General features: G+C 47.0%; 1 protein-coding gene across 14 annotated transcripts in view; it reads left to right on the plus strand.

The window, feature by feature from the left end:
* NAV2 (neuron navigator 2) overlaps window positions 1-12,479 on the plus strand; it is an 854,704-nt gene that overhangs the window by 803,558 nt on the left and 38,667 nt on the right. For all 14 annotated transcript variants that reach the window (XR_012333484.1, XM_073808687.1, XM_073808684.1 and 11 more), the window contains 5 exons: window positions 3,983-4,006; window positions 4,121-4,195; window positions 8,975-9,058; window positions 9,449-9,560; window positions 11,083-11,228. Coding sequence is in view for 13 of the 14 variants with exons in the window: in XM_073808687.1 (XP_073664788.1) it covers window positions 3,983-4,006; window positions 4,121-4,195; window positions 8,975-9,058; window positions 9,449-9,560; window positions 11,083-11,228 (441 nt within the window). In the remaining variant the exon portion in view is untranslated. The remainder of the gene's footprint in view (window positions 1-3,982; window positions 4,007-4,120; window positions 4,196-8,974; window positions 9,059-9,448; window positions 9,561-11,082; window positions 11,229-12,479) is intronic.

Raw genomic sequence — 12,479 nt, forward strand, 5'->3', positions numbered from 1 at the left:
TGAGCAAACAGACTTCAGTGGTTGCTGACACGGTCTGATTTGAAGGACCTAGAAACGTTCTCTTCTGCTCCTACCCACCTTGCCCCTCCAATTCCACAGTACCTCTTTCCTCTGCTAGTCATCTTGTCTGAAGTTTTATCAAAGTCCTGGCTTTCATTTTCAAGACTTTATATATGGTAACCTTGGGAAGGGGTTATTTAAGCCGTTATCCAAGAAAGCATAGGGATGGCCTTCTAACGATCAGCTATTGCATCTACTGAGTCCTTTCGTCTAGAATGAAACTCTGTGACATGGGTACCAGACCAGAGGTGGTACTTTTCTGCCTAGATTCACTTCTTCCACGGTATTTACTGGCACCAAGTCTCTGGGCTGAGCCCTGAGGGCGTGGTTTAGGTGGAGAGAGGAGCCTGCTGCCGAAAGAGGAAGCCAGAGGCACAGAGGGCACCGGGGGTGGGAGGGGCGGAGGTGGGGGGGGGGAACTCTAGTTTCACAGGGTTGGTGCAGTGCAGCCACACCAGACATTTCAGCGCCCAAACCCCATGTTTTCCCAGGGAGTTCCCAGGGTTTCCTGTCAACACACTTTTCATTCAGAAAAGTGAAAAATGGGGGCTGGCCTGCGTCAGCCAGCCTGGGAGGGAAAGAGCACGAGCTCCTCCACCTGTGAGAACTCAGCTGCAGGAAGCCATCACTTGCAGTTCCTGGCTGCTTCCCCTTCGCGCCAACCACCGGGAGTTCTTACAGCTACAGGCCTCTCTTTCAGTAGCTCTTGTTCTAGGTGTGTGGACCTGAAGTTCGTGTTTTCATGAAATTTGAAATTGTCCTTTCTGAGTTGATACAAATTCACAAATTACCAAAGACCTAATAATAATAATTTTTAATTCCATGTTTATCTGGATAGTAGGAGACCCGAGGCCTATTCATAGTTTTTCCCTTACTGTTTGACTTTGGACAAATTACCTTCTTATTCTGGGGGTCTCCGTTTTGCCCTTGGCCTCAGGGAGCTAGGCCAATTGGTCTCTGAGGTCCCTACAACCTCTGACATTCCACTAGTCAGTGAGTCAAAGGTTCCCATGGACTGTTCTTTATATGTGCCTCCTCTGAGAATGTAAGTTGCTTTTGCAGACTTTTTACAAAATACTCTAACCTTTGAATATTTTCATGATGGAGTGGTATGCTAATTCCAAGGAAAACTGCAAGTCTGGCTAGACTCTGCTACCACCAAGCACTGGTGTGTGGTCCCTTATCTATTATTAGCTCCTTGGTGATGATGAAATTCAGAAACAAATGCTCAGGCGCCTTTGTAAATGAAAAGGTAAATAAGTTCGTATTTGTTGTCTAAAAAGAGATCCTTGGAGTCTCTTAAGTTGCCACGAACCCAGACCAAAGAGTCTGCTTAAGGCCAGAGTGTTTTAAAGGCTCTTCTTGGATGATAGTAGGCTTTCTCCCCCCGGAAATCCCTGTAATTCTTAGATATTCAATAATGTTCATTCTGGCTGCACTTTGCCTGTGATTTTAATTCCAAAGGAAAGAAAAGACAGCCTGATGCTAACTAAATGCCATGAAGAGGTCGCGGCCGGCCCTCGGGGTAGAAAAACATCGAAGAGGCCACGTGGCCTCAGATTGGCTTTCTTGGTTGGTGGGGAGCAACAGTTGAGTTCCCAGGGGAACTGCCTAGTGGAGAGAGGCCCGGAGCTTCTCTCGGAGTTCCCAGATGTACAGAAGAGCAGCAGCAGCTGGGGCAAGATACAAAACACATGATTTCTCCAGGCTGCTGTTGAGAACAGGATTCCAACCCCAGAGACAGGTGGGCACCGAGACAGACAGTGGCAGCCGCCCAAGGAAGGCTGTTGATAGAAGTGTTTAGGAGTAGGGCTGGTCCTCCGTGGATGGTTCAGCCTGCTAACAGACCTCCATTCGCCTCCCAAATGTTAGATAGCTGTGACGTTATCACCATTCACTTTTCGCCTTTGGATCAGACTCAGAAGCCAGGGCCTTATTTCTGGAAGGCCTCCAGGAGAATGTCGCTATAGTCAGAGCAGGAGAAAGTGCTGGTTAAGATCATAGGCTCTGGAGCCAGACTACCTTGGATCCAATCCCAGTTCTATCACTTATCAGCTGTCGCCATGAGTAAATTATATCAGTACCTTCTGAAAGGGTTGTTATGAGGATTAAATGAATAATGAATGTCAAGTGCTTGGAACCGTCTCTGGCATATAGTAAGTGTTCAATAAAATGCTACTTACTATTACCAGAATGTAAGCAACATAAGATGTGAGGGACTTGATCATGTTCACAGATGTATCCCAGGTTCTTAAAACAGTGCTTGACACGTAGTTAGAAATCAATAAATATCTGATGGTGGCGGGGATGAATTGATGGACAGGCAGACGGAGAGACAAAGAGAGGTGGTTGAATATTATCAGAGAGGGAAGAGTAAGCCCTGAGGACTTCTCCAAACCTTCTCCTGAAAGTGTTTCTTAGATGGGGAGATTGTCCAGCTGTGTGACTTTAGGCAAGATATCTAACCTCTCTGAGCCTCAGATGGAATACAAACCTACTTTGTGGAGTTACTGCAAGGATTAACTGATTTGGCCCCAGTGCACCTAACAATTAGTTACTGCTGTTAGAAGCCAGCCTGGAGGAAGGGCTTTCTGGGGCAGGATCAGGAGTGAGGGCGGTGGGAGGAGCAGGACGTGAAGGGCGGTCAGACAGGAAAGGGCTACCCACCTGTCCCAGCTGTTAGATATCGGGACTGCGGGGCCTAATGAATCATACCCCTCTGCATCCTGAACTAATCGAGAAGTAGAAACCAGATGCTGACTTTTTAAAAGAATGGGTTTATCACTAGTGAAATTGGATTAGGACACACATAGAGGACTCAAGGACAAAATAGGGTCCTTCCTGATTTTCACTCACCTACCTGGCTCCCAAGTCACTGTTCCACCCCAGTGAAGTGCAAATGGTGGGGTGTGGAGAGAAGGGCAGGAACACTTCCAATATTTCCAAGAAAGGGCGTGTTTGCGGAGGCAGTTGGGGAGGGTTGGGGGTTTCTTCATTTATGGACCCCCCACGGGAACCCCAGAAGAGAGAAGGAATAGTTCCCCCTGCTGCAGGTCCCCCCAACCCATGTGGGCTCCCCCTATGGGAAGAGGTAAGTAGCTCGTAGTCTCTGGCCGGCCGACTGCTGTGACACCCCAGACCCAGGGCCCAGTATGGAAGGCTTTGCCGGTAAGAGGGCCTACAGGCTTCGTCTTTACTCCCCAGGGTCACAGGTAACTGGGGGACTAGAGATGGAGCAGCAGGAAGGGACAGGCCACCTTCGTCCTTACAACCTGGGGAGTCACCAGGCTGGCTGACAGGGGTTCCCACCTCCCCCCCCCCCCCCCCCACTTCAGGAACCTTCCTGACCTGCTGCTTCAGTGCCCTAGGGAGATGAGAGGGAGGGATAAAACGGGGCAGAATTAATCTATGAGCCGTCCTCCCTGCCTCCCAGGTAGGATCGCCAGATTACATACAGAATGCCCAGTTAAATTTGAAATCCAGGTAAACAACGTATCATTTTTTACTATAAGTATGTCCCCAATATTGCATGGGACATACTTAAACTAAAAAAAATTCAAACTTAACTGGGTGTTCTGTTTTTTTATTTGCTAAATCTGGCAACTCTGCCCTAGCGTACCCCCTTCTCATCACAGCTTCTCCCTGTCGTCATCTCCACATGGGGACAGGGGGCTCCTCACAACCAAAACAGGAGCGTATTTTCTAATTCTTTCTCATTTCTTAAAATAATGTGCTGTTCGTATTTGGCCTTTCTGATTGGTCATATTAATTGAACCACTTTATCCAGAAAAGTCCATCAGGAAAGAAACTAATAAATCTTTAAGACTGCTGTAAGTGTCCAAATATGGTACTCCCTGTAGGCAGGATTATACTGTTCTTAGCTCCTCAACTGGTCTAATTTCTTCTCTGTTTTTCTTTACAGCCAGAGGAAAAATGCCAGTCAGAGGTAAGGAAGAGTTGGCTAGTTGGATTTCGTCTTTCGCTATTATCAATTATTTCTCCCAGCTCATCCTGTAAGTAGACTCCCAAAGCAAGTAACTCTGTGCCCTGTCGTCTTTAGATTCGCAAACTACGGCGGGAGCTGGATGCCTCCCAGGAGAAGGTTTCTGCTTTGACCACCCAGCTGACAGCAAATGTGAGTACAGACCCAGGGCGGTAGCCATTGCTACCTCTGAGCATTATAGAAGCAGTGTGGTATAATAAAAAGGACATAGACTTTAGCATCGTGAGTGTGAGTGTCAGCTCTGACACTTACTGGCATTGTGCTTTGGGCAAATTCTTTAACTTCTGAGCCTGCCTTTGCTCATCTGTGTGTTGGGGAATGATAATGTTTAGCTCTCAGGGGTGTCATGTGATCAGTACCTGAAATAGATTAAGTGCTCAGAAATGTTCATTTCCCTTTCTCTTTCTGAAAATTTTCATCTTAAGAGAAAAAAAAAAAGTCTAAGTCTCCACAGTAAATAGCTGACTGCTCTGTAATGATAATATACACAAGTACGTGTTCAGGAGGCACTGCCAACTGGCGTTCAATTCAGCAACCGTTTGAGTGCCAACTATGCCCTGGGTACTGTGGGTTCAACAGCAAAGCAGGCACAATCACTGTCATCTTAGTGTTCTTTGTCTGGTACAGCAGAGAGACAAAACAGTTTTGCTATAACATGATAGCTGTTGTGATAGCAATAAAGGGTGAAGGTTGCGGGAATATATAGGAGGAGCACCTAGATCAGTCTTGGTGGGGCTGGAAGAAGTCAGGAAAGGCTTCCTGGAGAAGGTGACATCTGATGAATGCTGTGTAGGGGAGGATGCATGGGAAGGACAGCATTCTAACCAAAGAGTAATTCGTGCAAAAGCCCACGGTGCATTTGGAAGCTATAAATAGCTCAGTGTAATTAGAATCTATGGCTTGGATGTGGGGAAGAGGCTGGGGTGGAGGGGGGAAGGAAGTGGAAAGGAGGGAGGCATCGAAGAAAGGCAAGGGTCAGGCCACATCATGGAGGCTCTCAGCTGTTAGGTGGTTAAGTCAGCTTCCTGACTGTGGTGTGGTTATAGGATGTGAGGGGTCAGAGTAGAGGCAGAGATCTCCTACCCCATCAGATCAGTCTATAAAGGAGCCCGCAGAGCCGTGAGTTGGCGAGGGCTGAGGCTCAGAAGGCAGAGCCTGAGGTTTTGGAAGGTGCTGAGATGCCTCAGAGGCCGGGCTTCCTGCTTGGGAGCGCACAACCCAGCTTGAGATCACATATCCGTGTGTGTGAGCCTGTCAGAAAGCCACCTGCGTGACTCCCAGCATGCTGTTAAAATGAAAAGCAACTTCAAAAGCTTGTCTTCTTTGGACCAGGGAGGTAATTAATATTTATCTGCAGCTTTTGCCCACATAATTCCTGGCTTGAGCCTGAGTCTACTCAAGGAAACTTGCCATTTCACTTTAAAGTCTGCACATGAAGTACCTAGCACAGTGCTTGACCTTGATTATAGGCTCAATAATTGGTAACTACCCGTAACTATTCATTCTCCCGAGCTCTCTTAACATTTCTGGAAATCTTTGGGGTTTTTTTCAAAACAATATACTAGGCTACTGTGTGTGGTTTTTTTTTTTGGTTTTTTTTTTGCGGTACGCGGGCCTCTCACTGCTGTGGTCTCTCCTGTTGCGGAGCACAGGCTCTGGACGCGCAGGCCCAGCGGCCATGGCTCACGGGCCCAGCCGCTCCATGGCATGTGGGATCTTCCCGGACCGGGGCACGAACCCGTGTCCCCTGCACCGGCATGCGGACTCTCAACCACTGCACCACCAGGGAAGCCCTACTGTGTGTTTTATAATCCTTTATTTTCTTGACTTCTTCCTCCATCGGTAACTCTATCCAAAGAAGACCAGAAATTGATGTTAGATCTGAAATTTGAGGCTTAGAGCCTAGTTAAGACGGCAGAGGTATTCTTCTGTGGGTAGTCTTCATCTCAGTAACCAGATGCGTGCGTTCGAATCCAGCACCTACCCCAGACCCGGTGAGCCGGGGGTCTCCTCGAAACATGTGAGGTTTGACAGCAAGTGATTTGGAGCCACTCCCCTAGTTAAGAATTACGGCTGCCAATGGCTGCCCCTTACTAATGAAAAATTAGTAAGTAATTTACTTATCAATGAACTTGGATGAATTCCTCCAGTGACCTCATGCTTCCCCAAGGGACCTTACATTGGGCCATTTGGAACTGTCCTCTCTGATCGAGAAGAATGAGATCTCTCACATAGTATTATTTCAGAAGTACGTTTTGCTCTTCACAAAAGCTATTGAATCCAGTATTGTTTTCTTTTTTTTCTTTTCTTTTTTAAAATTAATTAATTTATTTTTGGCTGCGTTGGGTCTTCGTTGCTGCGCACAGACTTTGTCTAGTTGCGGTGAGCAGGGGCTAGTCTTCGTTGTGGTGCGCAGGCTTCTCATTGCTGTGGCTTCTCTTGTTGCAGAGCACGGGCTCTAGGCGCATGGGCTTCAGTAGTTGTGGCACGTGGGCTCAGTAGTTGTGGCACACGGGCTTAGTTGCTCCGTGGCATGTGGGATCATCCCGGACCAGGGCTCGAACCTGTGTCCCCCGCATTGGCAGGCGGTTTCTTAACCACTGAGCCACCAGGGAAGTCCCAGTATTGTTTTAAAGTAAACATTTAGTCTTGCCACACACTGCCAGCAGTGCTAACCTGTTTTACTGTCTGCCATCTTTCTTGCAGGCCAAGCTGTGTTTGTTTTTCTAGGACAAACTACTCAAAGCCACCTTCTCTGAGTGTTTTTATACCACTTGTGTTTGTTTTCCTGGGAATACGAGATTGCTGCTTGCTGAGAAGGCTGTTGTGCGGCTCTAAACCAGCCTCCTGGCCCATATTTTCATAATCGAGATCGTGACACAAAGTCAGTCCTTTTGCTCACCAGCAAAATGCAATCCTCTGGTTCTTCAGAGCAAATGTGGTTCCTTCTTGAGTTGCAAAAACACTCTCTTGATAGCAGTCTTCATGGGGTCAGGTTTTTGCTTTTGTTTTTAACTGAAGAGAAATTTTGAGTGCCCACAAATAGAATCTTGGGGCAATCAAACGAGAATTGAAGTAAATGGAAATTCTGTCATTTAAATGTGACCTTGTCATTCCTTTGAAATGCAAGGGTAGCAGTCATTCTTTCTCACATCCATGTCCTGGCTTCATTCACTTTGTGAGTGTCTCGAATTGGTTGGCTTTTGTTCTGCCACATTGTCCCCGTCAACCTAAAGCATATCTCTTTATTTTAAAATGCAAAGGCATTTTCTCAATTTTTAATAAAGAGAGAGCATGCAATCAGAAAGAAGCTGGCCAGTCCACTTAACATTTCTATCTCAAGTGCCCTTGCTCCCTGGCCGATGGAAAAGAGACTCAGCACTTGATCCTAGAGATGTCTTATCCTCCATCTCCCTGTTTGATGAAGTCCAGTAACCGAGGCCTCTCACTCACCCGTCACGTCTCTCCTCAGACTGAAATGTCCACTGACCCTGACCCTCCTCACAGCACAGGGTGACGGCTCCCCTCCCACCCTTGTCTTCTTCACTCTGTGCATCAGTCACCTTTTCCTCTAGAAGTTTCCAGAACCATCAGATCTCACTTCTCCCAAGACTCAAGTATCTTGCTGGTCCTTCTGATTCCTCCTGTGACCTTCTGTGTATCGACCCACCCCGCTCCTAGAACCCTTTCTTGATGTCTCCACACCTGTGTTCTCATAGAATCTTTTGTCACTTTCTCAGTCCCAAACCCCTTCCTTTCCCTGCAGACTCTAGTCATTCCTGTGTTTTGCAATTCCTTATCAGTTTATAGGTCATTTTCAACTATATTGTTTCATTCAGTGCTCACAATCACCCTGGGAGGAACATAGATATTGCTTCCATTTTACAGATGAAGAAACTGAGGCCAGTAGGATTAGATGAGTTGTCCATTCTTTATTCTTGGTTTTAACAATATTATCAGGATCCTAGGTCAACTAACTAATAGTTCACCTGCTGCTCTGTGGAAGAAGGAAAAAGGCTTAGTGTTGGGGGACAGAATGGCATCTTGCCCTTGAAGAGGGTTTCAGAGAAAGGGGCAGATAGGGAAGCCTCACATTTCTCAATTCTATGGTATATATTTTTTTCATGTTTTTCGCATCCCTGAAAATTGGATGCATATTTCAACTATAATTGGCGGCATTTTGAAAACTGTCTTTGTAAAATGTAAAATAATGGTGTGTCTGATGCTGTCTTCTAACAGGGATACCAAAGTGCAGGGGGGCCCCAGGGAAAGTCATAACTCCAGGGAAAACAGTGGGCAGGTTCTCTAAGGAGGTAGCAGATGGGCCTTTCGGTGGCTTTTCTATTAACCAGGATTATAACAAGCAACATCTGCCAACCACTTTGTTCATTTATCCTACGAACACGCTCAATGTGAGACTCTACTATGAGCTTGGTGCTTGGGGAACAAAAGGTCGTCCTGCCGTGAAGTGGAGACTGGCGTCAATCAGCAATCACAGGAGCGTGTGTGTGTTTGCCTGTGATACCACAGTGCGGTCCAGTGTGCTTGTGAGAGTGAATAGGAGGGAACCAACCCAATCTGGGGGTGTCTTGAAGGCATGCGCTGAGGTCTGTTGAGAAGGATGGGTAAAAATCAGTTAGGGAGGCAGTTGGGAGAAGAGCATTCCAGGCAGCGGGGAGAGCATGCAGAAAGGCCCTAAGGTGGGAAGAAGCACGGGGTGTGAAGGACGTGAAAGTCTAGAGTAACTGGATCCCAGAGAGTGGTGCGAGGTGGAGCTCAAGAGGCTGAAGAAGTCGACGGGTTAACCCACGTGGCTCCATTTGGATTTCTGTCTTTGAGACCTGGCACCCTTCAGGCACTCCTACCTTGCAAGATAATGTAACTGAAGGGAAATGTGTCTTTCCCCTCCAGGCTCACCTTGTGGCGGCCTTTGAACAGAGTCTTGGAAACATGACAATCAGGCTCCAGAGCTTAACCATGACGGCCGAGCAGAAGGTAAAGGAGAAAGAAGGCTTCTTCCCTCCCTGCTTGGAATTAACAACAAACCTAAGAACATTATTCTGTTTTATTCCAGAGAGTTGTATAGGTTTTAGTGTGCTTGTTGGACTGTTGGAATTGAATCTAAAAGAATAGGTCTGCTGCGTGAAAATATGACCTAGATGGAGTGGCAGTTAACTGCATCGGCAACGGATCTGAGTCCTATTCTTTCTGCGTTGATGTACCCACATGTGCCTGTTAAAAACTGATTCAACCTAATGTTTGAGACAAAGGTTTCCTGCAACTCCTCCATTCTCTACCCTCCTCTAAGCTGACGCTAAGTTGTACTTCAGCTGAACTCGGTACAAAATGATTTGGGGATGACCACTGTTTTTTTCTATTCCTCAGGATTCAGAACTGAATGAGTTAAGAAAAACCATTGAGCTGCTGAAGAAACAGAACGCAGCTGCCCAGGCGGCCATTAATGGGGTAATTAACACCCCAGAGCTCAACTGCAAAGGTAAAGGGAGAGAAACAGCCTCAAACCAGCGACCTGCCTGCCCTTAGGAACCCTCCCTTGACAATATATGATGCAACCTCCCTGCCCGAGGGTGGGTGTCCATGTCAGTCGGACAGGTCCTAGAAGGCACTTAATCCAGTTGCTTCCAGCCTCTAGGAAAACAGCTATTCCAGCTCATCTTCTTCTCTGATGTATCTCAAAATGGAAGAAAATATATCTCTGTTGGCAAAGTGTCAAAGTATTTCATAGCCTTAACTTCACTAATGCTTTGATATTTACATGGACCTGGGACAGCCTGAAATGGGTTCGTCTCTCATTTGTCCCAGAAAATATTCTAGAAGGATTGCTTTGTCCTTGTGTATCTCACTTGGGTGGTGGGGGGAGATATGGGCATGAGGAGGAGTTACGTCCAGAAAATGCTGTTAAGAGAACCGATAGAAAAGTAATGGTGAGAGTTAACATTTATGGAACATTCACCATGTTCTAAGCACTGTGCTCAGTGTGTACCTGATCTCATTGTTGCATTTTCTCTCCACAACACGCTTACTCGTGCAATGCTGGTCCTCCACACTGTACTGAGGGGAGTACTGAATTTTAGAGGCGAGAGTCCCATCCAGAGTGTGAGAAACAGAAATGGGACGAGAACCCAAGTCTGCCCCTGAAACCAGTGCTCTTAAAGACCAGGCTGTCAGGGTCGTTCTGTGATTGTGAGGAACACTGCCTGCAAACTTTATTTTGGTCCCACTACCGTTCTGGGCAGTGTTATTTCTGGTACCACTGTTATCTCAAACGTCAGACCTCCTGGGAAAGCGAGCCTAGAGGTGACGTGGGAAGGATTGGCAAGAGCTGGCCAGGCAGAGCAGAGGGAGAAGAGCATCCCAGGAAGAGAGAATGGCACCTGTAAGGTGGTGAGAGGACATGGGCTTGGCATGTCCAAGGGCATGAAAGAAGGCTGGTGCGGGAGGAGCGGGGAGAGCAAAGGAGGGACGCTCACGACGCAGATGACTGTTGCCGCCACTCACAGACGCATTTTAGCTCAAAAGAGTGAGTGCGGGGGGTTCTCTTAAGCCTCCCCTGACTTCTGTTTTGTAAAGTGGAGAGAGCCCTCCTTTAACTGACCAAAGAGGGCGTGGCACTCAGCTACACAAGGACCTTAAAACCAGCATCGCAGGGGGCTTCCCTGGTGGCGCAGTGGTTGAGAGTTCGCCTTCAGGGGACACGGGTTCGGGCCCCGGTCCGGGAGGATGCCGCGGAGCAGCTGGGCCCGTGAGCCATGGCCGCTGAGCCTGCGCGTCCGGAGCCTGTGCTCCACGATGGGAGAGGCCACAACAGTGAGAGGCCTGTGTACCGCAAAAAAAAAAAAAATTTTTTAATTAAAAAAAAACCCAGCATTGCAGAACAGAAGGTGATGTCTAATGGGAAATAGCTCCTAGTCCTTGGGTGTGTGGATTTAGGTGTAAATCCTGGGGCAAAGGAAGAGGCTCCAGTCAGCAGCTCCTGATGTCCTGCCTTGGGTCTCCAGGAAATGGTACCTCCCAGTCCGCAGACCTCCGTATCCGCAGACAGCACTCCTCCGACAGCGTCTCCAGCATCAACAGTGCCACCAGTCACTCCAGCGTGGGCAGCAACATAGAGAGTGATTCAAAGAAGAAGAAGAGAAAGAATTGGGTAAGTGTGCATCCAAAGACTCTCGTGGGCACTAGCAGAGTCAGGCTTGGAAACGGTGTGCCCCAGATAAAGCCCAGGCTAGCTCTTAACTTCACCACATAGGCCTTTGGGAGTCGATCCAGAGAAGTGGCTTGTGGACAGGTTTCTACTAAAATCAGTGTGGTGCTCAGTCAAACCCTAGGATTTATGAAATAACTACCTCTTTGTAGTTTCTCTGTTTCATGAGACTACGTGACGCACTCATCTTTCATTTCATATGTGTCATTTCTTCCTAGTCATATGCTGGCCACAGAGTTCCAGTTACTAGAGCAAAGTTACTCTTAAGTGGTTTTTTCCTTAGTTCCAAAGTAGTTTCTGGAATATGTATCACTAGTTATCCCATCATTAATCGTAGTCCTTATCTATTTATTTACATAATTGCCTATGATAGCATTAAATCGCCCACCCTTGTCTTTGAAATGTTTTTGACCATTTGCTGTAAGTAAAAGCTTCATAATGTAGTTGTTAGCAGTTAGTGAGTGGTTCTAAATTGGCGGGGGGTGGGGGATCATACCTCAAAATAGCAAATATAATAGAACCAGTGTCCAATGCAGTGTTTTTCCATGTTTCCATAATCCCATCGAGCTACTTGGCCTTCTGTACAGTGGCCTCTTGAACAGTTTTTCCCATTCTTCTTGGGAAATTCCACTCCCCTCTCCCCACCCAGTTTTTAGTTCTACTGTCAGGGCTGTGACAGTCAGTTCTGACAGACGTTTGCTGCCCGCCGACTTCAGTGCAGGGACACCCCAGGTTGATCTGAAGTTGGCCAGGACTCACAAGGCCCCGTTTGTCCATGCTGACAGCATCGTGTTTTCACAGTAGCTTCATCGTCCTCATTCATTCCATGCACTTGCCCCTCATCTTGTGTTATCTTGGATGGGTGGCGAGGTCTCCTGATGGAGGAGTCGAGGATTTCGTCATTTTGCTTACTGATGGCTCGCATCGGAGGCAAGCCGAAAGGCCAGTTCAGTGTGGTCCTCTCATTGTTCCGATGAAATTTTTCCTTATGTTACTAATGGCTTTTAGTCAACTCATTTGCTGTGACTTAAACCAACAGAATTAACTCATGTTTCTAATGTGCTGTTGATAAATACGGTCTGATTTAATTATCAAAGTGATGAGAATTATTTTCTATGAAAAATCATGATTATCCATTTTCTTTAATTCAGGAAATAAAACTTGTTTATTTTAAGACAACTCTTGGTCACCGGT

Source organism: Tursiops truncatus, chromosome 8 (genome assembly GCF_011762595.2).
Source record: "Tursiops truncatus isolate mTurTru1 chromosome 8, mTurTru1.mat.Y, whole genome shotgun sequence".
Classification (NCBI taxonomy): domain Eukaryota; kingdom Metazoa; phylum Chordata; class Mammalia; order Artiodactyla; family Delphinidae; genus Tursiops; species Tursiops truncatus.